General features: G+C 44.2%; 1 protein-coding gene across 1 annotated transcript in view; it reads right to left on the bottom strand.

Annotated features, from left to right (window-relative positions):
• Positions 1 to 7,858: 7,858 nt before the first annotated feature.
• MAML2 (mastermind like transcriptional coactivator 2) overlaps positions 7,859 to 25,124 on the bottom strand; it is a 210,524-nt gene continuing 193,258 nt past the window's right edge. Inside the window, exons 3-5 of the mRNA XM_053971227.1 lie at positions 20,963 to 21,166; positions 18,410 to 18,521; positions 7,859 to 12,619 (exon numbers count right to left, since the gene is read on the bottom strand). Of these exons, the coding sequence (XP_053827202.1) occupies positions 11,637 to 12,619; positions 18,410 to 18,521; positions 20,963 to 21,166 (1,299 nt within the window). The 3' untranslated portion in view covers positions 7,859 to 11,636. The remainder of the gene's footprint in view (positions 12,620 to 18,409; positions 18,522 to 20,962; positions 21,167 to 25,124) is intronic.

Consider the following 25,124-nt stretch of genomic DNA (forward strand, 5'->3'; position numbering starts at 1 on the left):
GAGACAGTTTGGAGGCTGATGCTTTGGCTGGGACATGTTTGCTTTGGCCAGCTCTGCTACAAAAGCAACTGCAGAGAGCAGAGGTGTTTTGTGGTGTTGGCAGTGCCTGAAGTCAGCAGGAATTCAGAATGAGCCCTGACTTGAACCATCAGCAGATGCCTCATAGCTCCCTCAATGCTTCAGTCATTCTGGAGTGTTGCCAACATGCTTTCCAACTTAAAGAAACTGAGAAGTGAAATAACAGAGGTTTAACATTCAATGTCTCAACCAAAGCAGAGAGAAATTTCCAAGTCAAAGATACTTTTTTACCCCAAAGGCATTCCCTGTGCAGCGTATGAATATGTGCTTCCAAAAAAATGGAGGTCTGATCCCTTCACAGAAAAGGATCACAAGGGTCCATTGCAAAGGCAAGGGTTAAGTAACCCTAAAGTAGGATGGACCAGTGTCCCCAGTAAGAGATGTTAATTCAATTTTAAAAAGGAAAAGATGGAGAGAAATGTCCTTGTTCTGTTCCAGCATTCTTTATGGACACAGTATAAGGCCTTTGGCTGTATGAACATGTTGCTCAATAACCTGAATATCTGTTATCTGAGTGCACATTGTAAAAGTACTTGTACAATGTTCTAGGGAGCACATTCCCACTCTCATTAAACATAACACAAACCTGAATGAATACATTTCAAATTTATACTATGATGACAGTGAAGATGAATAAAGTTACCTTCTTCACTGTGAGGCCTCTGAAGTCACAAATAATGCAGCTGTTTTAGGTGATGGTCAGCCTAGGAAGTCAGAGCTGTGTTTGCTCAGAATGAGATTTGGTGTTACAAAGCATTTTCCTTTATTCTCTAAGGATGATATAAATTGCTACTAGTCCCAATTAACTGTTTCAGTGATGACATCTTTCAGAGAAATAGGCTGGAACAGGAGAGGAGAAATATATAATGAGTGAGGTTTTTGCCTTTGCTCTGCCTTTTCTATAATGAATCAAATAAGAATGAGTAGTGAAGAAGAATAATCCATAAAACTCCCAAATGCAGTTAAGAGATGTTCCCTCATGCAGAAAACAGCCATCGGTCTGCCTTCTAAAGATATTTCCAGAAGCACTGGACCTGGAATTTTGAGAGGATGATGCTGGAGACAGAAGGGCCTGGAGTCAGAGTGCAGCCACAGCCTCAGTGCAGAGCAGAGTGGCTGCCCTGGGCAGAGCTCTGGTGCCTGAGGGCAGGTACTGCAGGCTGTGAGGCACAGCTTAGCTGGTGTCCCCAAAGCTGGCTAAGCTGTGCAGAATAGTTTGGTATCAGGGGCATGCCAAGGTATCTTAAAACCCCTTTAGCCCTATTTGTGGAGCTGCAAATTTCTCAGTTCAGTAAAAAATCTGATTTAATGTCATAACCTCTCTGAGAAAGACTCTCCATTTCTCCCCTTGCCAGCTAAGGCACTGAATTTACTTGAATCCTTAATTAAGCTTTCCCCCAGAAAGCACCTGCTGGCTGAGAATCCCTGCAAAGGTATTTCTCTTTCAGACTTGCCTTTTCCTAAAAGGTTATAGAGAAAGTTCCCAGAAGCTTGAGAGCTTTGATTATTGGTACAAGGCAGATTTAACAGCAGCAGATGAACTGGTGACCACCCCTGGCTGCCCAAGAGAAACTGCTTTGAGGAGAGGCCATGGCAAACACCTCTCTGCCCTTGGCCAGTTAACCCACAGCCCAGTGCAGAGGGGTGAATTGAAACCACCAGCCAGGGTGCTTGCCTTCTGTTTCCCAGGAATCCTGTGCCAGCTCTTTTGTCCATGTTAGGGATTGTTCACCAGTGTTTGAAATTGTGAACTTCATATCACTATTTTATACTGCAGAATAGCATGCTCTTCACCTATCCAATAAGAATCATCCAGCATCTTTGTGTATAAATCTGTTAGGTCATGCCTGCATTTCCCTGCTATTGTTTTAGGAGTCTCCTTCCGGTACTTAAAGACGGGAAATATCTTCTTTAATATCTATCATCTTCCAGCTTTGGAGCTGTGCTGAGCAACAAAGACAGACAAACATTTAATTCTCCCCTAATCCTTTAAATACCTCTACAAGCACATGGCGTTCACACGCTAAGCCCCTCTCCTGCAGCAGCGTACATCTTCTTTTAACTCTGCCTCTAAAGCCTGCAGCTTCAACTGGGGTGGAACAGGAGCCTGTGGTACCCCATCATTCTGTGGTGGCTGTCTTTCTGGGTGGTATGGAGAGGGATGGTTTTCCATAATAAAGCAAAAATCTGGATTGAATTGCAGATACCTAATCCTCTCACAAGGTACTCCTGTTTAGTTTTGTGAAGTGAACAAAGACATCAACTTAGACATGCTCCAGGCTGGATTCGGGTATCTCTGAGAGCTTCTGATCATTCCTGTGATTAGCCAGCCTGATCTGGTAACTTTAACACAAAAGTGCAAGCACAGGATCAAAATTTTTTTCTTGAGGAAAGGGAGCTGAAATAGAAAATTTCTTTAACTTTGCTCCTCAGGAAAACATCTGAAGGAGCAGACATGACAGCTTGGACAAACCTATCTCTCTCAAGCCTCCTGCTGTTTTTTTATGGGGTGAAAGCAGAGTGGGATTTGAATAGTTGCCTTACAGGATGGGAAGTTGGCTGGGATGCATTGCTGTTCATATGAATTGGTAAGTATTCATTGACTTAAGCCCCACAAACCATTTCCCCCCTCCCCCCTTTCCTTCCTCAACATGAAAACTTTTCACTTGTTTTCAATATTTTTGTTGTCTTTCTGTGAGGACCCACAAAGACATTTAATGTGTTCCGCTGGCTGAAGAGAGAGAACCACACCAGTATAATTTCTGACAGTTGCCTAAAGCAGGTCCTGAGGACCTTCAGACCCCATACCCCCCTCAGACAGTCCATCCTCATCCTTCCTGTTACAAAATTCTGCCTGGCATCTAAACTGAAGCCATGATTTCTTGGCCTGTTAGAGATCATTATGGAAAATACACATTTTTTTTTTATCCTGGAGCAATGCATTCAAAGACTCTCTTTCCTCTTTCCACTCAAATCTCCTCTTCTTCAGGCTAAAGAACCTTTTGGATTTCTGTTCATTTGTGTTGCTTATTTCTGCCTGGACATCATATTCCCAGGGTGGCACTATTCTACAAGCTAAAAGCTGAGGCCCAGACATCATAATTTCGATCAGTGTAGGCATGGGAGCTGGGTTTTGGGCTTCTTATCGAAAATCTTGCCTTTTATCAAAGGCTGTAATAGCCTGGTGAAAGCATTCTCGGATGAAAGCTTAGATAATTTAATAAAAAGTAGCACTTCTGGAGCTAATCTATCATCCAAGTGCACAGCTACACTGTGCTGCAGAGTTGGTGGCCATTGGGAAATTTTTCATTATTGCACACTCTTACTTGCTGAAAGCTAAAACCGATCTAATAGCAGGAGGCTTTGGAGGCACAGTAAAGTGTATAAAAAAGACTCAATTCTAAATTTTTTGTAAAAGAAAACCAAAAGGGGAAGCCAAAATAGGCCACTACTGAGGGTTAAAAAGACAGATGTAACAAAAGAATATTTCTGAGGTTTTGTGCTGTTTTGTGCACTTGAGTCACTTATGAAAAGACTATATTCAATGTTGAGAAACTAATGAAATGTTCTTCATGAAGGGTTTTTTAATTACATTTTTTAATGGTTTACTTCTTTAAACAGCACTATCTTGTTATCTGTTGAAAGCTTCTCTTTGTAACCTTCTAAAGCACTCCGTATATTTTCTGTGAGAAGATTTTAAACTCCCCAGTATAAACAGATGGTCTGTTGGTATTTGTATGTCAGAAGCTAGCAGTTTATATGGTAAAACACACTAGATTAAGTCTTTGGCATTGGAGGGAAAGTTAATGAATAAGATTATCATGTGATGGCTTTACTCTAGTAAGATCCACACAATTAATCAAGACCAGTGTGGCTATAAAAACCTAAAGATGCCATGTAACTATGGACAAACTCTTTGGTTAGTGGATTTGTTACTGAAACGAAGGGAAAAGTTGGCTTTCAGGGCGTGTTATGCACAAAATCCTGATTTTAGCTGTACTAATGCAGTTAACTTGTGGCTCATGTGTAAATGGGGACACCACATAACCCTGCAGCTCTCATCAGCCTTTTGAAAACACACATGGGGTGCCTGCCTCTGCTGTACACATCCTGTGAGCCTGATTATCCAACAGGCCAAGGCTAACATGTTCACACTAAGGAAATCAGTGGGAGTACAACGGGTTTCTTTACACCAATTTTAAATTGCTGTAGAGTTAGGTTATTCATAGAGGTACTATGAATAACATTATGCTAGCTAGAAGTCTTGCTGAAGGACAAGTAACATGGAAAAAAAGCACAATCATTAAGAGGAAAAGAAACTCAATAAAGGAATAAACTTTCATTAACAAAGCTGTTGTGTAGATTCACAAAGGGTTATATTGCCCAACACACGTATTTTTAGACATTCTTCAGTATTTACCTTAAAGACATTGCTAAATTTGAGGAGTCAAGTAATATGTCAGGTGTGTTCTGACACATTTCTCTTTTTAAAAACTGAACTTTGGGAAAACTCATCAGCTTCCTTCTCAAATAAATTTGAAGAGATGCAGCCAAATTACAGAATTCCCCATACACTTTTCTTTGAAAAAGTTAGATGTCTTTCACTGATGGAAATTTCATTGGTATACAAATTATATATTAACCTTACTGTTATGTGTGCCCACTTGTTCATGAAATCAGCTTATGGAACTAACCCTATAGGCCACATCTACAAGAAGGAGCTTCCCATATCAGATCCTTAAACAATACCACAATAATTTCTAATAAATATTTCTCAGCAGCTAGTACTCTAGATCTCCTCAGAAACGAATTAAATTAAAAAAAAAAAATTGTAGGCCTCTAGATTGGAATGTCCCTGTTGTACTTACAGGCCAGGTAAGCACAAAAGGTGATTTGAATACATTCTCTGGTTTTATTTTCACCATGACACTCCAATATAGTGGTACCAAGGACAAGCCCTGACATTTGACCTTCACAACAACCAGGAACTTTACCTTTCATCTCAAATTGATTTTGAGGGATAGGTTTTGCCATCAGATCTGTTAACTTCAACAGGAGTGCATGGATGCACCTATACTCAGCATTTCACCCAAACACTGAACAGCACCACAGGGTTTTCCCCATGTTCCTGGACAAGAAGGATAAAACAAAGCACCTGTGTCCTGTCAAATAAGGCAGACCAGTCAACCAGAGTGAAAACATGTTGGGCAGCCCTCCAAAATAAGATTGAGCATCTTTGTTGTCTGAAGCCACATACAGGAATGCAGGACAAGTCTGGGGAGGGCGAGCTACTTGCCAGGCATGTGGCAGTGCAGCCAAGCGGGGCTTTATCCCTGCTGCTCTGGGAGGCTCAGGCTGCCCCTGCCACTGCTTGTCCTGAGGGTGCTGGAGCAGCTCATCCAGCCTTTGTACCCAGGCACACAGCACACCAGCAACACAGAGATCCACACGTGTCCACCCACAAGGGCTGTCGCTTGCTGGGTGCTCATTCTTCAGCACACAGGAGGCTGGGTCATTACAGGAAAAACAATCATCTAAGTTTCAGCTCTTTTAAAGGAGCTTCTTGTAATGAAAATGCCAGTTTGCCAAATGAGACTTCATGTTGAGCTTCTTTTGTTTGTTTTGGTTTTGACTTGGTTTTGTTTTGTTTTGCTTTGTTTGTTTTGTTTTTGTAGGTTTTTGTGGGGTTGTTTGTTTGTTTTTTGCTCCATTTTGTTTGGCTTTGTTTCTGGTTTTTTAAAGACGAAATTTCTAAGTCCTAATCAGACTGCTTTTTTCAGCTTGCCCGACCTTTTCTGGACCCAGAATGACTAATTTAAAAATTAGAATAAAGCAAGCTTTTACCATGGTTGAAACTTTTATTGTGGCAGGAGGAATCCTGTCTGTGTCATCCCTGTCCCTGCAGCTGCCAGATGTCCATGCTGCCGTGGGAGGGAGCAGCGCTCTTGGCTGTGCTGCCCAAGCTGGTAGTGGTTCCCACCAAATGATTTGGATGCAGTGGGAAAGGTCAGCCCTTGCCTGGACCTGGTGCAATTCCTGCTGTGCTGCATCTGGCCGGCAGGGAAAATATTCACTGCCATTCATGTCTCACACCCCCTCCACATGGCCTCGCTGGCTGGATCTCCCTGGGCACAGGAGACAGGTCTGGGGACATTTTCTGGCATGGAAGCCATGTGCTAAGGGTGACTTGTATTTTATACTGTGTTTTCCCTCTTGTTCCGCACCCACAGTGGGAATGGCTTTTGATTGTGAGACCTGTAGGAAGGTGGTCACAGCCCCCAAGCACTGCCAGGGACTCAGAGCCTGGTGGCACAGACAACCACACTCCAGGGACAGGCAGGGGTCCCAGGCTGTTTTTCAGCTCACTGACAAAGATGTACCTTCTGTTGGTGGGCAGCAGCCCTGCCTGAGGCTCCCACGTCCTGCCTGCCTTGCCTTTTGCCTTTACAGCTGAGATAGAAAAGACACACTTGTAGGACATGAGTTTCTTGATTTGTTTCAGATTTACCTATGGGTGAGCAGGACTGTGCCTTATCTTCCCCCTTGAGTGCAAGGGAAGCACTTTCCATCACCCTTGCTGGAAATGCTGAAGTGAGGAGAGAGCCACACATCTCCTGGGCACCTCCTCACTTCAGCATGTCCACCCAGGATCGGGAGGATGGACACAGCCTCTGCAGTGGGACACCAGACATCTGCCAGCATCCTCCCCCATCCCTCCTGTGAGAGCACCAGATTCCAGGGCAGGACAAAGGAGCCATTTGTGGGTAGGAGTCAGATACAATGGAGGCATCAAGCAACATAACCAAATTACCTGATAGGCCAGCAGCCAGTAGAGTTGGTGTTGTGAGGGGCAGCCAAGGGAGGTGCCTTCCCACTTACCCTGTAGGGGAAGGTGAGCAGACGGCTCTGGGTGTGCTGCACGGCAGTCACTCATCATCACCGCCAGCAGTGAAGCAGTTAAGATGTGGGGAGCCCTATTTTTTTCCTACATCTCAAAATAGCACAAGGCAGCCTTTGAGCACAGGCAGTGATGTGCTGACATTTGTCCCTTGGAAACATCCCCTCCACCACCCCTTCTGCTCAGTTCATGGGGCAGGAAGAGCCACCCACTTGGAGATAGAGCCCGGAAAGCCTCTCGAGGAACAGAACACTTCCTCAGGGCTGACCTTCTAAAAATAGCCTGGTAGGGATGAATGCTTGTGTGAAACAGCCCACAACCCAACGTGATGTTGTACATGCTGGAATCTCTATAGGCTGGAATCTCCTTAGGCTAGAACGAGGTGTAATGTGAAGGAGGCAAGGAGGAAAGGAGAAGCCAGTTGTCTGATTTCTGGCTTCTTATTAGGAGTCTCTGATAGTGAGTGGAGTGGGGCAAATATCTCCAGGGTATGATCCGGGGCAGGGCACGGGCTTGGGGACCTAGCCAGCCCTCTTGGGGTAACTGACTCTTGGGGGTACACAGTTCTCAGCTTCAATTTTTACAGAATCCCAGAGCTAATTGCTCTGCTAGAAGATTCTATCAACCCATTCACCAGGAGCTAAAATAGCATTTTTTGTTGACCATTATTTTTTACCCTTTCTGGTATGTCTTCAGTCAGTAAGAAAATGTCACAGCTCTCTGGCAAAGAGGCAGGCTGAGCTCCTGGAAGCTGCCAGATGTTCTTTTTTATCACCCCCCCCTCTCCTAAAATATCAAAATTTTAATTTACTCAGATGAATGAGCAGTTGACTAAAGAGACATTCAATATAAAATTCATAGTAAGAAAAGAGACACTTGGGATAATTTTGATTGATTTACTTGGCAGAGTTTTGATAGCTACTGAAAAACATACTATTCATGTTTAGGTGAAAAATAAATGGAGTCAAATAAGTGTCACTGCATAGTACTAGGAGGTATATACAGCCACATGTAAAAATGCATAAACACAAACATTTCTGTACAGCAACTTTTCTTTTCAGTCTGTATAGAGAAACACTGGTTTATAATATGGGGAAAATATAAAGCAGACATACATGCAACAAGGACATGACAGTTACATAGATCCCACCTGCCTCCCAACAGCTGAAATAACAATAATAACAATAATTATAATAATAAAAGCCTTTTTTGGGGAAAAAATTTGAAACCTGGAATGTTTTCATATTGAGGTTTCCAGAGAGCTTCAGATGTGAAACATATCTGAAGGTGATTTAAAGGCTTGATTCAAAGCCCTGTGAAGGCAATGGAAAAACTCCATTGGTTTCAGTGAGCTTGGGGTCAGACCCAGCTATTTAACCATGATCCCGTTCTGCCCTCCCCCAAAACCAAAGTTGAAATCTGCAGATAAAAATAAACAATCATATCATACAAAACTTTGTATATAGAATACAAAAGGTAACAGTTGACTTTTTGTATAAAATACAACTTTTTGATAGTATATTTATTTCACATATGTATAAATATAACCCAAATAATATGATTTTTATTATTCCTAGCAAAATATTATTACTTTTCGTTGCTGTTTTTACAAAAGTTTACAAAACAAATAATTCTTTATATTTACAACCCAATACTGTGAAGAGTGCCCAGTCAGTGATGAAAAATAGACTTTAGGGGTAGTGCACTTAACCATTGCAAACAAAGGAAAAAAAATACACTAGCTCCATTCAGATGCAAGTGTTCTGAAGAAAAGATATTGAATTCAAGTTTTGGTTACAAGAGTCTTTCAAAAGCTCGCATTTCAAATGCATCAGGCAAATATATACAGGACTGGAAATGGCCTCTACCTTTTTTGAATTTACTCAAGACAGGATGTAATTTTGCTTCCAGGGATGGCACTCACAGCCCAGGGTCTTTCACACTCCAGGCTGAGGCCAACAGGACAACATTCAGCATTGAGTCCACCACTGCATGATATCATAGAATCATAGAATCGTAGAATATCCTGAGTTGGAAGGGAGCCACAAAAATCATTGGGTCCAACTCCTGACTCCTTGGGACCAACTCCTCAGCTGAACAATTTTTTTACATCATTTGAGGAAATGATGGAAAAAATGGAAATCAGTCTGGCCCTAATACAGAAACCAGTGGTGGCTTTTTCATTGGCATGTGAGGGTAGTTGAAGTTACCAGACTACAATGCTCATTGCTCATGGTGATACTAACTCAGCCGTGGCCTCAGTGCCATCCATCGCAGTTGTCTGTTCCTACCAGTGCACTGACACTCACTGCTGACCTGCTCATAGACAGGGAGTGTGTGAGGCAGAGAAGCCAATCTTCCTTTCACTTCAAACTCGTGCAGCTACTACTTCAGTCTAGTTTTGCATGATTTACATGGGACACATTTGTTATATCACATCTGTATCTCTCCAAGCTTAGGTGGGACCCCCGTGGACTGAGCTGAAAAGCTCTTTAAAGACTTGGCAAAACTTGTACTGACATATCCAAGAGACTGCATGCACCCCAACCAAAACTGGGGAGAAGAGGGAGCTTTCTGGGCAGCTGAGTCACCATTACACAATGCAGAGGTGTGCAATGATCACTAGCTGGGTTGGCAGAAGGGACTCTTCAGCAGGCTTTCTTGTTCCTCTTATTTCTCTGGGAATGAACCGTCTCAACTGGCATATCTAACTAAATGCCCATGTTACACCTTTTGTGGAGGTGCTGGTGCTCGTTTGTGCGACAATGCTTCTTGAAACATCCTGAAAAATTGTGCCCATTTGAAATGACAGGGTGAAATAACTGGAAAAGCCTTATTAAATCCTCTCACAAGAAGTAGGTCAGATAAGTGCCGAGGCTATTGTCAAATAGTCTACTCATCCCACTGCCACTAACAAGGATGAATAAAGCACTTGCACGGGCTGAGCAATGCCTCTTAGCACCAAAGCATGGGAACGTAGGCATTGTATTCCTTTGCCACATCTAGTTTTAGCTAATTCAGAGGAGGCTGTGAAACACATTGCACTGCATCATTTGAAAGAACAGCATTTTCATTTGAATTGCCAGGTCTGGTCTCATCCATGAATGCTGTCTGAATCACTGTGCAGCTGCTTTATAGTGACATAGCATATCCTTCTGATGCCATTACTGACCAAGTCTATAGCAAAAATTTTAATATAGTCAAGACTATTTCCTGGCAGGTGTGGGACAGCCTGGATGCTCTGTGGGACAGACTGCTCTGCTCTGAGAGCCTTCAAGGCAAGGTGGCTGCAAACTGCTCATGGGAATGGTCCTTGCCCCAGTATATCTTCCTAGTGATACACAGAAATTGCTCAGGGCAATATTAGCTTGTCCATCCCCAAACCCAGAACAGATGATTGAGTCCAGTGCCCAGAAATAATCCCCAGAACTTTTTCATGTACAAGCACAGATGTGGCTGATGGAGCCTCCCGCTGTGAGTTATAATTGATGTGCATGCTAGTTTCAGGGGCAGAGCCTCTTGTACTCCAGAGAGAGGCTGTGGGGACCTGGGCCATCACCAGAACTCTTTCAACTCCCTCCATATGGCGAAGAAGAAAACAAGATGGAAGCAAAATGCTGTGCAATCAAAATGGCAGCTTCCCCCCAGGCAGGTAGATGATGGCATTTTGTCTGGGCTAAACCTGTTTGAGAGAAGATCAGGCTGAACTACCTGATTGATACTTGCCATGATTTGAGATGAAAACAAGGACAGTGGCTTAGCTGAGCCACTTTAGGTATTTGCCCTCCTCTAAGCTGGACTGAGACAGTAGTCAGGGACAAATCATGAGCACCCTTCTCACTCAAGTTTCTATTAAGCCACTGGAGTTCCTGGGGAAGGGCAAGGTGGCAAAGTGAGGATCCTGAGCTTTGGTAGTAGTTCATCTCATGTTTCCCTCAATGCCCAGAATGACTGTGCTGCTGGCAGAACAGCAGCATCCTCTAATACTCACTGCAAACACTGACAAAAGGGAGAACACAAATGCTAGAGCACAGTGAGTAACACGGTGGATGATCTGTTTCCTTCTTCCCTTGGATGAGACTACTTACCCTGCTGTGTGCTACAAAAGGTACAGGGTTTATAACAAAATCATTGGGAAAGCAAGTGTAAGTTTGTACTGTGCAGAAGTAAACAGTTTTTGTAATGCCATGAGATTTACACAGGGCTTGATGCTGTCAGGGCTGAGCAGTCCCAAGGAAGTTAAGGGCTGTGAACATGATGACTGAAGAGCTGTGGACCACTTGGGGTCTTACTTGCACTCAGAGAAATTATATTCCACAGCCCATACCACTGTCTGGTGCTTCCATGTGTGGGAAGATGAACACGTTTTTTTCCCGGAGCCCCTCTGAGAAGAACCAATGAGTTTACAATCGGCTGGGCATAGGTGTGGGGAACAGACCCTTCACATGCTTTCACTCCTTTGTGGCAGGCAGGAATATCACTTACACTGTCACTTCAGTTTTGTTCCTAGAGCTACTCTTCAAACAGGGCAGTTGCTCTATGTTGTATTTTAAAGGATAGCCCATTTACTGGAGTGTAAATTAATGAAGCAGGTTGTTGGCATCTAAAGAGAAAGCTAATGTCCTTGCTGCCTCTTCATCTGGCTCCCTTCATCTGTCACTTAGGAGTGGTTCCCTAAAATTTCATCAAGGTTGATGTCTTTCATCCAGTCATCATTACCAGGTTCTGTTTTCAGTAAAGAATCTATAAAATCCGAGTCACTGTTGAGCGCAGGTCCTATACTGTCACCTTGCTGGTTCAGAAAGTCAAACGCTAGGTCATTACCATGGTCACTTCCTTGGTAAGCCCGGGAGGTTTGGTTGGTACTTGTGAAACCTGTTGACGGCAGAGATGACGGCGGTGTCATACTTGTTCCTGGCTGATTCAAGGTAGGCACAGTCTGTCCTCTCAGCTGATTGGGTCTTATGCTGAGCCCTCGTAGTGAGCCAGCAGATTGTCCATTTAGAGTCTGGTGCATTTGGTTTAGAGGGGGCCTCATTTGGACTGCCGCCGTTAACTGGTTAGGAGGTGCCAATGCACGCTGAGGAAAATGCTGGTTGCCTACGTTGCGCTGCAAAGACTGGTTAGGATATGGAGTGCCAGTAGGGAAACGGACCCCTGCAGGTTTCAGTGCATCCTGCTGCTTCACTGCAGCCTCCTGTGGGGCCCAATTCTGGGCATTGGCAGTAGCCGTGATCATCACATTGGCCGGCCGTTGAGCAGGGATACCTGTCGCTCCATGGGTCAAGCTTGGCCTTATTTGCTGAGAGTTGACCACTGACCCCGTCCCAAAAGCTGACCCGTTGTTCCCCTGTGTCATGGTTTGCTGTCGAGACACCATGGGGTTATTCTGGCTGGGCAGAACTTGATTTTGGTTTCTGTGTGGCTGCATTTGGTTCATTCCTGAAGTCACATTGTATGTGCTTGGTTGGTTGCAAGGAAGGTTCCCATAGCAGCCCATACTCCGAGCAGCAGGGATGGAAGGCATTCGGGTTCCAGCAGGGGTGGACATGAGGCTGGAGCTCTGGGGCATAATGCTATGAGTTGAAATTGGGTTGGATAAGGACATGTTGTTGGAGCTCATGCTCACAGCTGGTGAACCACCTGGAAGGAAGAAAACAGAAGTGTTACAACAAGCGTGGGTGCATGAATATGTGGTGTCATTCAAATACCAACAGCTCAAAAATCCAGTTTTCTATGAGCAGAGTTTCTTGAAGAAGACACTTTGCTCTTAAGAGGACTTATATGAACTTGCTCAAGGCCTTGAAAATGCCTCTCATCCAAAGGGTGCTTTGGTCTATACTAATCTACCTGTGGGCTTTCCATCCCTTCAGAGGAGAGCACATGAGTCAAGACTGGTGTTCACTGTAAGAGAAATATTGGAACAGGGAAGGACAGACAGAACCACTGGGCAGGAGAGAAGACTTTCCTGCCTTCCTTTACAGAAGCACTAGACACATCAGACAGGACAAAGCCTCTCTATGTGATCAGAGATCAAGAACTCTACTGCATCTCACACATTTGCAGCCATTTGCTGGGACAGGAGCTCAGTCCAGTCTGTGACGTGCCTGTCCTCCCACATGGTGGCCAAGCAGGCATGAGGACATGACTCGGTGCTGTGCCTGGTGACCCCCACACATGCTCTTTCTGAACTCTTTTCCCAGCTATTTGCCCCTGCAGAAACAGACTTCCCAGTGAGGGAACCACACATGATGTGCCAGCACTTGCTGCACCTGAACATCCCCTTTTGTGCATCAGAAAATAACAAGTTATGAGTTGGCACGAATTTATCACTCCTGGCTGATTCTGTCTTATGGAGGATTTTCCTGTACTTAACATCTGCCAATGGATGACAAGAAGAAAGGATTTTCTTGCCTTCAGCTGCCAAACCTCAACACAAACTCACTTCTTTGGCTACACAGCCTCTAGTTTGAGGCCACAGTAGGTCATTTATACCATGAAGTCTGAGTGCTTATGCAGTGCAAGACTGAATTAATCCCTGAGAGACTGGTTAAAAAAGGCCAACAACTTTTTAAACACAGCCAGTGTAGATGGCACTGTGGAGAACCCTCTCTGCACACAATCAGCTGCTCCATAGTGTAATTCCCTTTGCTACTGTTGCTTCCAGTACAAACCCTACAAGAAGTACAGCTTGAAAAAGTCAGGTTCAAGGCAAATGAAAGGAGATGTTTCTTCACACAATGTGTGGGTCAGCTGAGGAAATCTGTGCCACGTGGCACAGTAGAAGCTAAATTCTCACACCTCTTTGGGTGGCCCCCAAAGTGTGAGAAAGGCTGTCAAATGAGCTTGCTACCAAGGTACCACTGCATTTCAGGAATTCTCTGAGCCTTTCCCAGAGGAGGAACAAGGAGATCTGCTATTTCATAGGGTGCAACTAATAGCAATTGTTGGGCATGAGACACTGCCTTGGTTTGATCCTTCGTACATATGGCAAAACCAGATGGAATTTGACTAACTTTGGCTTCATCACCAAATCTTATATATTGGTCTGTGTGACTAATTTTATTAGTTGGTCCATCATAAATTCTTTCCTACTACACAGTGTTTCAAGACTGTCATGCTTGCAGCATTCTCCAAATACTTCAGTCTCAGAGTGTGGCATGTTTTCCAGTCCTTTGGTCCTTTACAGCTCCTTTCAGAACTTGACAGTTTTTGATGTTTGATTTCAGAGCTGTATATCATAGCTTGTCACAGTAATAACTTTTGCACATCTCCAATGTGGATGTAAAGTAAGCTCTATTTTTCCAGTTTAGCATCATCTCAAACAATGTTTGCCTATCCAGTTTCAATCACACAGCCTGCTTACAGTGAGTGATATCTGGAGACCTGTCAGCCATTTCCTTTGAGATATGTTAATTTTGTGTCACTCAGGTTTCTTAACCAAAATAGGCAGTAAGAAATCAGATGCTTTAAGGGACATAACCTGAACAACTATTGCCTCTAAGTTGTGGTTTCATTGAAAGAGATACCATGTAAGTCTGGAAAGATTCTTCTAAAATTAGCTCATGTTGCTTGAAATTAATTACATCTTTCCCTTCCGAAATTCTTTATTATTTGGGCTGTATCTGCTCCCCAGTAGTTTTGCTGAACTCTGCATTAGGCTACTAGGGCTGCTATTACCTACTTAGACTTTTAATTTTTATCATGGCATTAGCAGTCTCCCTTGGTGTTTCAAGACTAAATAAAAGGTGACACTAAGAATTTGGAGAACCTCTCAGCCAATTCTTTTAAAATTCTTTTAGACAAATGATGGGCATACATATTTAAAAAGTTTATGTTTAGGAACATCTGTTTATTATACTGTTTCTGTTAAAATTTCACCATAATGATGTTCAGCTCCCACAGACTGGAACCAAAGAAAAAAAATGTATATTTCTGCTTTTTCTGCATTATTTTTATACATATGCTATTTCCATTTAGTAATGGATGCAAAAGATGTATTTTTTTCCCCTTAAGGACTTAAAAAAATAACTCTTCCCAAATCATTATTAACACTGAGTGTGACTCCACAACTAGAGTGCTTGTTTCGAATCAATATAAACATAGATACCTAAATTAAGAAGCTCCCCCTATCCAGGCAGCCTGTTCCACAAACAAGCTCCAATTATCCTCAGAATTGTATTGTTCTAACTTAAGCACCTAAATTCAGTCCCTGAGCTGGGCAGCCCCTGGGACAGGATATGTTATGGGGAGTCCACCTGGTTTCAGCCCAACAGGGACAATCACATCCCCACAATCAGTGCTCAGTTGGCAACCACATGATTAGCCCCATCTTTGGCTTTGCTGCTGGGCTGTGTGTTTTTGGAATGACTGTAACATCTCCTATGAAGAGAGGCTGAGAGAGTTGGGGTTGTTAAGGTGGGAGAAGAGAAGGCTCTGAGGTGATCTAGTACTTTCCAGTACCTGAAGGTGGCTACAAGAGAGAGAGAGAAAAAGGGACTTTTTACTAGGATATGCAGTGACAGGACAAGGGGGAATGACTTTAAATTGACAGAGAATAGGTTTAGATTAGACATAGGGAAGAAGTTTACTCAAGGGTGGTGAAACACTGGACTGAAAGTGAAAGAGTTGTGAATGTCCCATCCCTGAAAGTATTCAAGGCCAGGTTAGGTGGTGGCACTCTGAATAACCTGGTTTAGTGACAGGTGTCCCTGCCCATGGCAGAAGGTTTGGAACTAGATGATCTTTAAGGTCCCTTCCAACCCAAACCTTTCTGTGATCCTGTCATTTTTTTTCAGGGATGATAGGGATGGGTCCCTGATTTTTTGCTCCCATAAGGCCATATTAAAGAGGAGGAATGGTACAGAATTCAGTGGCATTTCAAGAGACGGTTCTCTCCCTCCACCTGAACTACAAGTTTGTAGAGTCACTTCATTGCCACTGGGATGAAGCCCCTCCTGCGGTGTCCCTGCCAGCTGTTGAGGAAACCCCAGGGCTACCATCACACTGCCCCTGCAAATACTACACTTTTTAAAGAACACAAGTGTTTGGGAAGGGGTTGTACTTGTTGCCAAAAGACAAAGCTTCATCTTTCTTTGTTTTGCTATTTTTACACTTTTATTTTTAACGCAAGTATTTTCCATTCTTATTTTTTACAGATGGGAAGAAATGCCTTCCTCAGAAGCACTGTGTAAAGCAGCTGGGCACCCCAGGCTACGGCAGTTTGGAGAAACAGCTTCCCTACCCCATTCACCTGCTCCTTTCTTGGGGTTTCTTGCCATGTCATGGCACTGTGGGGAAAAGTATAGAGAAATAAAATACTCAACCAAGCTTCTCCAGCCTGTGCAATTTTATTTAGCTTTTTGTTTCTTCTTCCCTGATCTGAGCAAAGCTATTCCCAGAAAAATGGAACAGTTTCCCTACTGTTACTCCCTTATGCAAGAGTTTCCTAATCGCTCCCTCTGGTAGCTTTGCTGGAAGCTCCCAGCACAGCCCCTTTCTCCCAGGCTTGCCTGAAAGGCTGCTGTTCTCCTGGGGCTCACTCAGCAGGGACTTGAGATTTGAATGGACAAGTGCTGCCATTCCCACATGTTTCAAACTGAGGAGATGGGACTCCAAGTACCACAAGATTGGCAAAGAGTCCATCAGATTAACAACAGGAGCCGCCACATAACAATGGTGATCTACTCACTTTGGCGCCTTTCACACATGTGGCTGCACTCGCTTCCATTTTCTCTCTCAGGCTAGAAATGGATTGTTTTTAAGTAAAAGCCAAGAGTCTCAGTTAATCATCTGGTTCCAGGAACAAACCATTAAACAATACAGCAAATCACAAGATTCCTCAGCAAAATGCTGGGGTTGCCAAAGCATTTATTTTGGAAGTACAGGAGGTACCAAGCTAGCAAGCAGAACCCTCACTGTGGGCTATTACACTGGGATGCTTGAGCCAGTTTACTGGAGAAGATTAACACCCAGGTCCATTAGAAAGCAGCAGTTTCCAGCAGCAGTTTCCAGGTTGCAGCAAGCTTGTCACTGCTAGAAATTGTAAGCAGAGCAAAGGAGTGCATGAATGCTGCTTGAGCAGCCCAACCTGGCCCATCCCTACAGAGCCAGGCTGGGCATCCCACATAGCCAGCAGATTGGGCAGAGGGGTGGCATGTGAGTAAGCTGCACTTCAGAGCTCATTAAAATCATAATAGAAGCTGAAAAAGTTGTGCTACAAAGGACAGCTAGGAAGGAAAGACTCAAATCACTAGCTGAATCTGCAGAGCCAACAATTATGGGAAAAAAAACCAAACCCACCCTCTTCTTTTTCTTTAGCATGTTGCATACAAAAATATACTAGAAGGCAAAGAATTCTTTTTATACTTACATGCACAGACACTTTTGCACTATAGAAAACATCCTTTGGTCCCATCTGCTGCATTTCCCCCACCTCCTCTCTCCTCAGCATTTTTTCCTTACTCTGCCTTTGCTCTCTGAGTGGCCTTCAGCCAATCAGCAAGGTGAACAGTGTGAAAAGCTAAACAAATAATCCTGTGCTTCAAAAACTAGATTCTCCCAGGAGGCCAGGGCATAAGAGCTGAAGCGAAGGACTAATCCTGAAGTGTTGGGCATTTCCTGGCCTGGGCAGTTCTGGCAGAAAGCAAGGGCTTTTTATCTACTCTTTGACTGATCTGTTGAAATGCTGCTTGTAGAGCAGCACTAAGGCCACAACCACAGCCTATTAAACAGACCAAAAGTACCACCCATGATGGTGCCATGTGGGGTACTTAAAAATCCTATGAGGGTCCTCACACTGTACATGAACTGCCATTTGAAGGGAGGGATGGTTCTCATGTCAGTCTCTGAGCCAAGATGTAGCATATACGTGAAAGAAGCATCTGAACACAGTGAGATTGCATAGTCAAGAGGACATCTCTGCATCAGGTATTTGGGTGCACATCTGCCTCAGATAGTGCTAATGGGAGGGGTGCCAACTCCTCCTTCCCTAAGTCTGAGGGAGGCAGTATCAGCCTGGATAAAGCACCTGATCATACACCAGCACTTCTCAGTGGTGCAGGACAGTGAGGTAAATAGCACACGAGGGCAGCAGCCACCCCTGACTGCCTCTGCAGTGATGGAAGCAGATATCCAGAAAATCATGCCCCAGTCATCCCATGCATACACAGCTCTTACAGGTGGCTTTCGGGAAGGGAAGGGAAGGGAAGGGAAGGGAAGGGAAGGGAAGGGAAGGGAAGGGAAGGGAAGGGAAGGGAAGGGAAGGGAAGGGAAGGGAAGGGAAGGGAAGGGAAGGGAAGGGAAGGGAAGGGAAGGGAAGGGAAGGGAAGGGAAGGGAAGGGAAGGGAAGGGAAGGGAAGGGAAGGGAAGGGAAGGGAAGGGAAGGGAAGGGAAGGGAAGGGAAGGAGTTGCATTGAACCCATGGGTACTTACCAGGATATTGGTTTGCTTGTTGCATGTTGACCACATTCCTTCTTTGGTCTTTATAATCTGGTGGTGGTCTTGTCAAGTGTCTGTTCAGCTGGTCTTGTGGAGTTATTTTCTCCTAGAGGATTAGAGTAGAAGTACATTAATTTGCTTTTCTTTATGCTTTCCTGGTTCTGTGTTTTGCCAATATCTTTCTTTTCTCAGTAGGTAAAAAACTGAAGTATTTCTTCCTTTCACTCTGTCTGGTCCACAGGACAGTCACTTGTGAAACTGTGCCATCACCTATTGAAGTCTATATGGAAATCTTTTTGCTGGTTGCATTGTGTTTGAGCCTGGTTCAACTTTCCTCTCAGCCTCTGAGAACAATATCCATGTCTGCACTGCAGTACAAAGTGTATTCCAATTTCAGCTTGTCATCTCCATCCACAGCCATGCCCTTCCCTCCCTCACTCTGCCTTCCTGCACTGGAGGGGTGACCACAAAACCCAGAAAAATCCTTGCTTTTTCTCCCCCCAGGTCTCCTCAGTAGGGATGCCAGCAGGATACATGGTTTAGCAAGGATGGTGCTGGGTTGGCTGTTTCCATGCCACTCAACAATGCCCTGTGCTTCCCTGTACATGTACAGCTCGAGGTGCTGACTTTCCTCTTACATTGGGAGTACAAGAACTGGGACAAGGACAGCAAGGAAACATTGCAAGAAAAATATATTAGCTGGGGAGTTTTTTTTTTTTTGTTGTTGTTGTTGTTTTGAGCTTGCAGGGACATGTCTCTGGTGAGAGGAAGATAAAAATCCAAATCCTTGAATGGAAATCTGACTAACTGCCCTGTGCTCATAAAGATCTGGAAAGAGCAGGCACCAGAGTCAATGCCAAATCTCTCATCACCATCACTGTGGATTAATGCCTCCAGAGTGCTACTGCTCACCCATGAGACATGGTTCCTTGGAATAAATGCCCCCATGGCAGAAAATTGTGACTTTGGTGCACATGTGCCTTTATTGGACAGCTGCTGGGACAGCATCACACTTCTTCTGCAATGTGCACAGGTTTTGGGCTCAACTGCCAGAATGAAAAATCAGCTTGTCAGTGTGAAAAAGTCAGGCCCTGGCTGATGATGCAAGTCCATTGGAGTAATTTGGGGATAATCTGCCTGAAAACAGCATGCATATGGACTTTCTAGTGAAAAATCTGTATTTTCTGTGGCAGCAGCTCTCTGGCCACAGAGAGCAGGCACAACTTTCCCAGGCATTGTCCTGGAAAAGGCTGTGAGAAGATCAGAGAAAAGAATGGTAAACAATTCTTATCTTCACTTGCTGCACCTGTTGTTGTGAATGTGTGGAATGTGTTATGGAGATTTGTTTACCAAAGGGTGATTTCTTAATTGGTCAGTGGTGATGGTGTTTAGATTGAAGGACCAATTGGGTCCACCTGTATTGTGACTGTCTGTGAGTGCGATGGGTTTCTTCATAAGTATAGTATAATAAAGTGATTGATCAGCCTTCTGAGAATCATGGAGTCAATGCCAATTATTACCTGGCTGGGGGCCTGCAATGACAATTTTCTTCTCCCAGGAGCACTTAAAAACACTGGGAGGAGACCCCTTCTTGTGTTATTTAGGGCATTTCCACAATTCATGTTGGGAGGGAGGGCTCTGATTAAGATTTGTAAGGTTTGTTTTTATATCCTACTCAACTTGAATCCTTGTGAGGAAGACAGACTCCCATGAAATCCCCACAATTGATGTAAAAATTGTAGGCAAACTTTATGTGTATTTCTGTGCACAAAATACAAAAGCAAAGCCAAGCTGATTAAATTTCCATTTTTGTTTAAGAGAAGATATTTGAGCAATTAAGTTTTTGCTCTGCTAAAACTTCTGACAGAAAACTGCAGCACAGAGAGCTGACTTTGAACTTCTTTTTTCTTCTGCATGAATCGAAAAGTCAAGAAATATTTCCTCTATAGAATCCCCCATGTCTCCTAAAATGACCAGAAACTCCCAACTAGTTTCTCAGATACCAAAGGACAGAGAACTGGCTACAGATACCTAGAAATGCAAGAATAAAACCACAGAAAATAGGACTCATATGCGATCCTAGTGAAGCACAAACAAACTTGTGAAGCACATGAACAAACTTGTGTTGAACCCCAAAATCAAGGCACCTGATCCTTGTTTACACACAGGCATTTTACACTGTGCTGACTTGGTGACAGATCCTGGAAGTAAACTTTCCTCTGAGGTGAAAGTAGCGTAGCAGTGCACCTTGGTTTATCTTGCAAAGAAAACTATGGACAATATTCATATGTCTCAAAGCCAAGCATATGCTTGGACCGTTCTTGTAATGAAACTGCAGTAGCTTGGAAACTTGTTTCATACAGATTGAAGAAGGTTTCAAAAAGGCTTAGAAAAGTGCTGAAAAATACAAGGCACACTCTTGAGGTTCTAGGCATTGCCAAAACCACCTTGAAGTTTTAGGGGGCTTTCTTCTCCCTGTCTTAGCTTTCTTTTCTCTTGTTTTTATGACAATATTTTCCATGTAAAATAAGAAATTAGTAAACTTACAGCTTCTGCCAACATCTGCTGCTGTAGAAGGAGTTGTTTTTGCTCCATCATTTGCCGTTGCAGAGCCTGTTTCTTTTCCATCAGCTGCTGATTCAACAATGATTGCTGGGATGAGTTCATGTAACCACTTCCAGTGTTTGGATTTGAGCAAGAACTGGAGCTTGGAGTGGAGCCAGCTCCCTGGCCTACCACAGAGTGCTGTTCCTGAAACAGAAGAAAAGGCTCATGAAGGATGAAAATAATAACAAGCATCAAGAAAAGGAAATAATCCTTTTCATGTAATTAGCTGAAGCTCAGGACACAGCCCACAGACTCTCAGGACAAGTGACCGATACAAAGGCTATGACAAAGTAAGAAGATGATTAAGTAACTTCATCCCTCAGGAAAGACTCTGAAAATGTGCCAGGTGGTTCCAGTGGAAAACCTCAATATTGTACCAGGAGCTTGGGAAACATTAACAGAAATAACAGGGCTGTCCTGGGGATCTTTCAGGCTGCATCGGGCTGTACATCAGTTTGTTTGACCACAAGGGAACAAACTCGGCGTCTGCTGGTCCCTACCATCTGGTGAACAGCAGCGAAAAGCTGCAGACTTATTGGTAGAAGTGGCATCTATTCTTAGAAAATACAGAGGTGGGAAGTTAATACTTCACAGTGGGGTGAATGGTGCTGCTTTCATTTGTCCCGTCATCTCCCTGACAAGAGCAATCTCTGAGAGACTGCTAATTGAATCCCATTAGTAACACGCTTAAATAGGCTTAGAGTGTATAAACTTCCTCAATAAAATAAATGTGTAACTAGGAAGGACCTTGAAGAGTGTTTTAGGGTCTCTCTGGTCTTTGTGAGGAATCTTGATCTGCTTCCTCTTCCCAGTGTGCAGCTCCATAATGAAGGGATGGCAAAAAGTCATCTTAGAGGGCAGTGGGGAAGGTACATGAGAACTCAAACCATGCTCAAACAAGACGAGAACGTACATGGAATGACAGTATGCTGCTTCTTCTCTCTTGGCCATTATTCCCCTTGGCAGCAATGTGTTTTTTGGCTACTTGCTCTAGCAGTGCTTAGTACTTGGGACTTAACCAAATGTAGCTTTCTCAGGACACACACTAAAATATTCAGCCTATGTTGGGTCACTTGATACCCACGTATTTCTTAGCCACACAGCTACAAAGAAAATGGGATACACTGAAGAGGTCACAACAGTCAAGAGACACATCCATTCTCTGACCCCATTTGGCTGCAATTCACCATAAGAACCAACCACATAACTCTGTATAACCTAAGAGGCAGCAGCATTTTTGCCTTGCAACACAAGACCCCACAGCAGGAGTCTGATGCTCCCTGTTGCGCAATGATTCTCTCAATACTGAGGTGTAGAGCCAGGATCTGGGCTACTATCCTAGTAAAGCTCTGCTCCATGGCCATTGTCCCCCGGGGCATTTAGGCAAATACAGGCTGACCAACACTGAAACAAGGATTGCTAGCCTACCCATGTCCTGAAGACCATGGAGCACTGATGTTTAGCACTTTGGAAACTCCAGGAAAGCTCATTCCCGTGCCTTAGCTTTTGCATCCCTCCCCTTCCCAGTAACACACAGACTCAGTACAGACTAATCCCACTTATCTTTTTACCATCTGGCATGGAAGAAGCACAATGATTGTTATGGGTATTTCTTTTTTAAAATAACTCAGTGGCTTCTAGATGGGGCCACATGAGTGCGTAGCTAGTTAGATAAAGTATTCAAAGACTGTTACTGAAATAAAAACCTTGACTTTCTTCTGGAGCCACCTGCAGCCCCCAAGGCAGTGTTACAAACCCACCCTTCAAATTTATTGGGCTCTTACACAATTATATCCTGCACACTTTCTTTCAGTTCCAGAAGGAATCTAGGATTGCTCGGCACTGCCACATTTTTCAGCCCTTATGTTAGCTGCAAGATAGAAAATACCTCCTCTCAACAGACCTGCTTGCCAAGTTGTTGCGCAAACTTTTTTGTCTTTCCTAAAATATTTTGAAAAGAAAAATATGTTACAATAAATTGGCTTTGACTTCTATATTCAAATGACAACTCTAGCTTGAACCCAGCCACATGTTCCATCCATTAATAGAATTCATCTGTTGTGTTTTTGCACAGATAGTGCAGGCTCCCCAGAATGTGCTTTCAGTCCTACGTAAAAAAACCAACAAAGCCTAAGTTTTTCTTTCTCTCATTCCCTACCAGCCCATATAAGCAGTGGGGAGGATTTTGTTTTAAGATAAACTGTGTAGTGTTCATTCACAGTATCTATCAAAGAAAGCTCTTCTGTAATAGCCATTGGCACAAAACACCAGCTGCTTGGCAAACAGACCCTGAGAAAACAGTGTAAATCATCAGCTTGGAGCCAGGTTGGGGTTTTTTGCATTTGGTCCTTTCTCTGCTGTTCATGAAATGTCAGTGTGATCCTATGAATCTACGATGTGTTACTTCTCCTGCCTGCTGATCTTCCCTGTGCAATAGGAGAAGGAAGAACAGTTTCCTAATAAATCAGGAGACTAGCGGCACAGCAGTTTGACCCTTCATGAACCAGTGCTATCGAGCCTTGCTCTCACCCTGTGCTCCCATTGCTGCAAATCAGACAGCAGAAAGGCTACATTGCTGTCAGGGATGTGGGGCTCTGCCCCTGGGCAGGACAAAGTGCACCTTCTGACATCCCTGAGAGGAAGGGCAGGTTTGGGTGTGGAGTTACCCTGCTTTGTTAAACTATTTCATCCTGCTCTAAGCCCAGCTTTACTGCAGCAGCTTTACTACAACTCCACACATCTAGAGCTGCTGGTTTTTAATGTCATTCCTGGGTTCCCATGCTGCAGTTCATGTGGTTTAACTTTAAAAAGCCCTGACCAAAGAAAATCTGGAGTGGGACATGCCTGTCCCCTTGCTCAGGGGCACCTCTGCCCAGCAGGCTGCAGAGGCAGCCCAGCATCCTTGCAGCTGGGGAACCCCGAGTGCTTGCCTGCACGGTGTCACCACACTGTTTCCCTGCATGAGGAAGGTAACCTGTCCCCTTTGTCTCCAAGGAGGGAACATGATGGGGAGCACATCCCTGCAGCCAGCCAGGTGTCAGGGACAGTCTGGAAGCATCACACCTCCAACAGGTACAAATGTCCACCTGGGTTTACCCCCAGTTTCTGCCCCACTTGTTGGCATCACTCATGCATGTTCCATGTTCTTCCAGCCCTGCAAATGACCTACAGCCCTTTTAGGCCCATCCTGGTGTCAGCTAGGGCTGGGTTAGTGTTCACCAACCACCACAAAACTCCATCTGCACTGCCAGAGCTGAAGCTTCAGCATGGTGATGCTCGACATACAAAGCAGATGTGTTGCACCACATTATCTGATGTTACAGTGACATATAAAACCTATGAGATGCAGAAAAGCAGACAGTGAGAGCTCCTCAGAGCTGGTAGCACAACTGCAGTTTTATTCATAAGCATCACAAAGAACATTACATTCAAATGCTTAAATGAGCAGTAAAACAAAGCATTTAAGACCGAGTTTGCCTTTCACTACCCCTGCTGCAGCTGATTTGTCCTCTCCTCTCCTCTCCTCTCCTCTCCTCTCCTCTCCTCTCCTCTCCTCTCCTCTCCTCTCCTCTCCTCTCCTCTCCTCTCCTCTCCTCTCCTCTCCTCTCCTCTCCTCTCCTCTCCTCTCCTCTCCTCTCCTCTCCTCTCCTCTCCTCTCCTCTCCTCTCCTCTCCTCTCCTCTCCTCTCCTCTCCTCTCCTCTCCTCTCCTCTCCTCTCCTCTCCTCTCCTCTCCTCTCCTCTCCTCTCCTCTCCTCTCCTCTCCTCTCCTCTCCTCTCCTCTCCTCTCCTCTCCTCTCCTCTCCTCTCCTCTCCTCTTTCCCTACAAAGCTTGTCATGAGCTCTGAAAGCCTTTTGCAAGCTTATGTCTCTGCATTCTTAGTTCAGAAGTGGTTTAAGGACAGCTGGCTGGAAAATGATGTGCAAACCTTTCCCCTCTTTCTCCTGGAAATGCTTTGAATTGATGAATAATTTTGATGGGACAGAAGAGAAACAATGGTCAATTTTGTATGAAACCACAATGCCCGCAGAGGCTGTTTGCTTCCCAGCCAGGAGCCCTGACATCTGTGCCACAAGATGAGCTTCTGCTTCTTGCAGATTTTT

The sequence above is a fragment of the Vidua macroura genome, chromosome 2 (genome assembly GCF_024509145.1).
Source record: "Vidua macroura isolate BioBank_ID:100142 chromosome 2, ASM2450914v1, whole genome shotgun sequence".
NCBI lineage: Eukaryota > Metazoa > Chordata > Aves > Passeriformes > Viduidae > Vidua > Vidua macroura.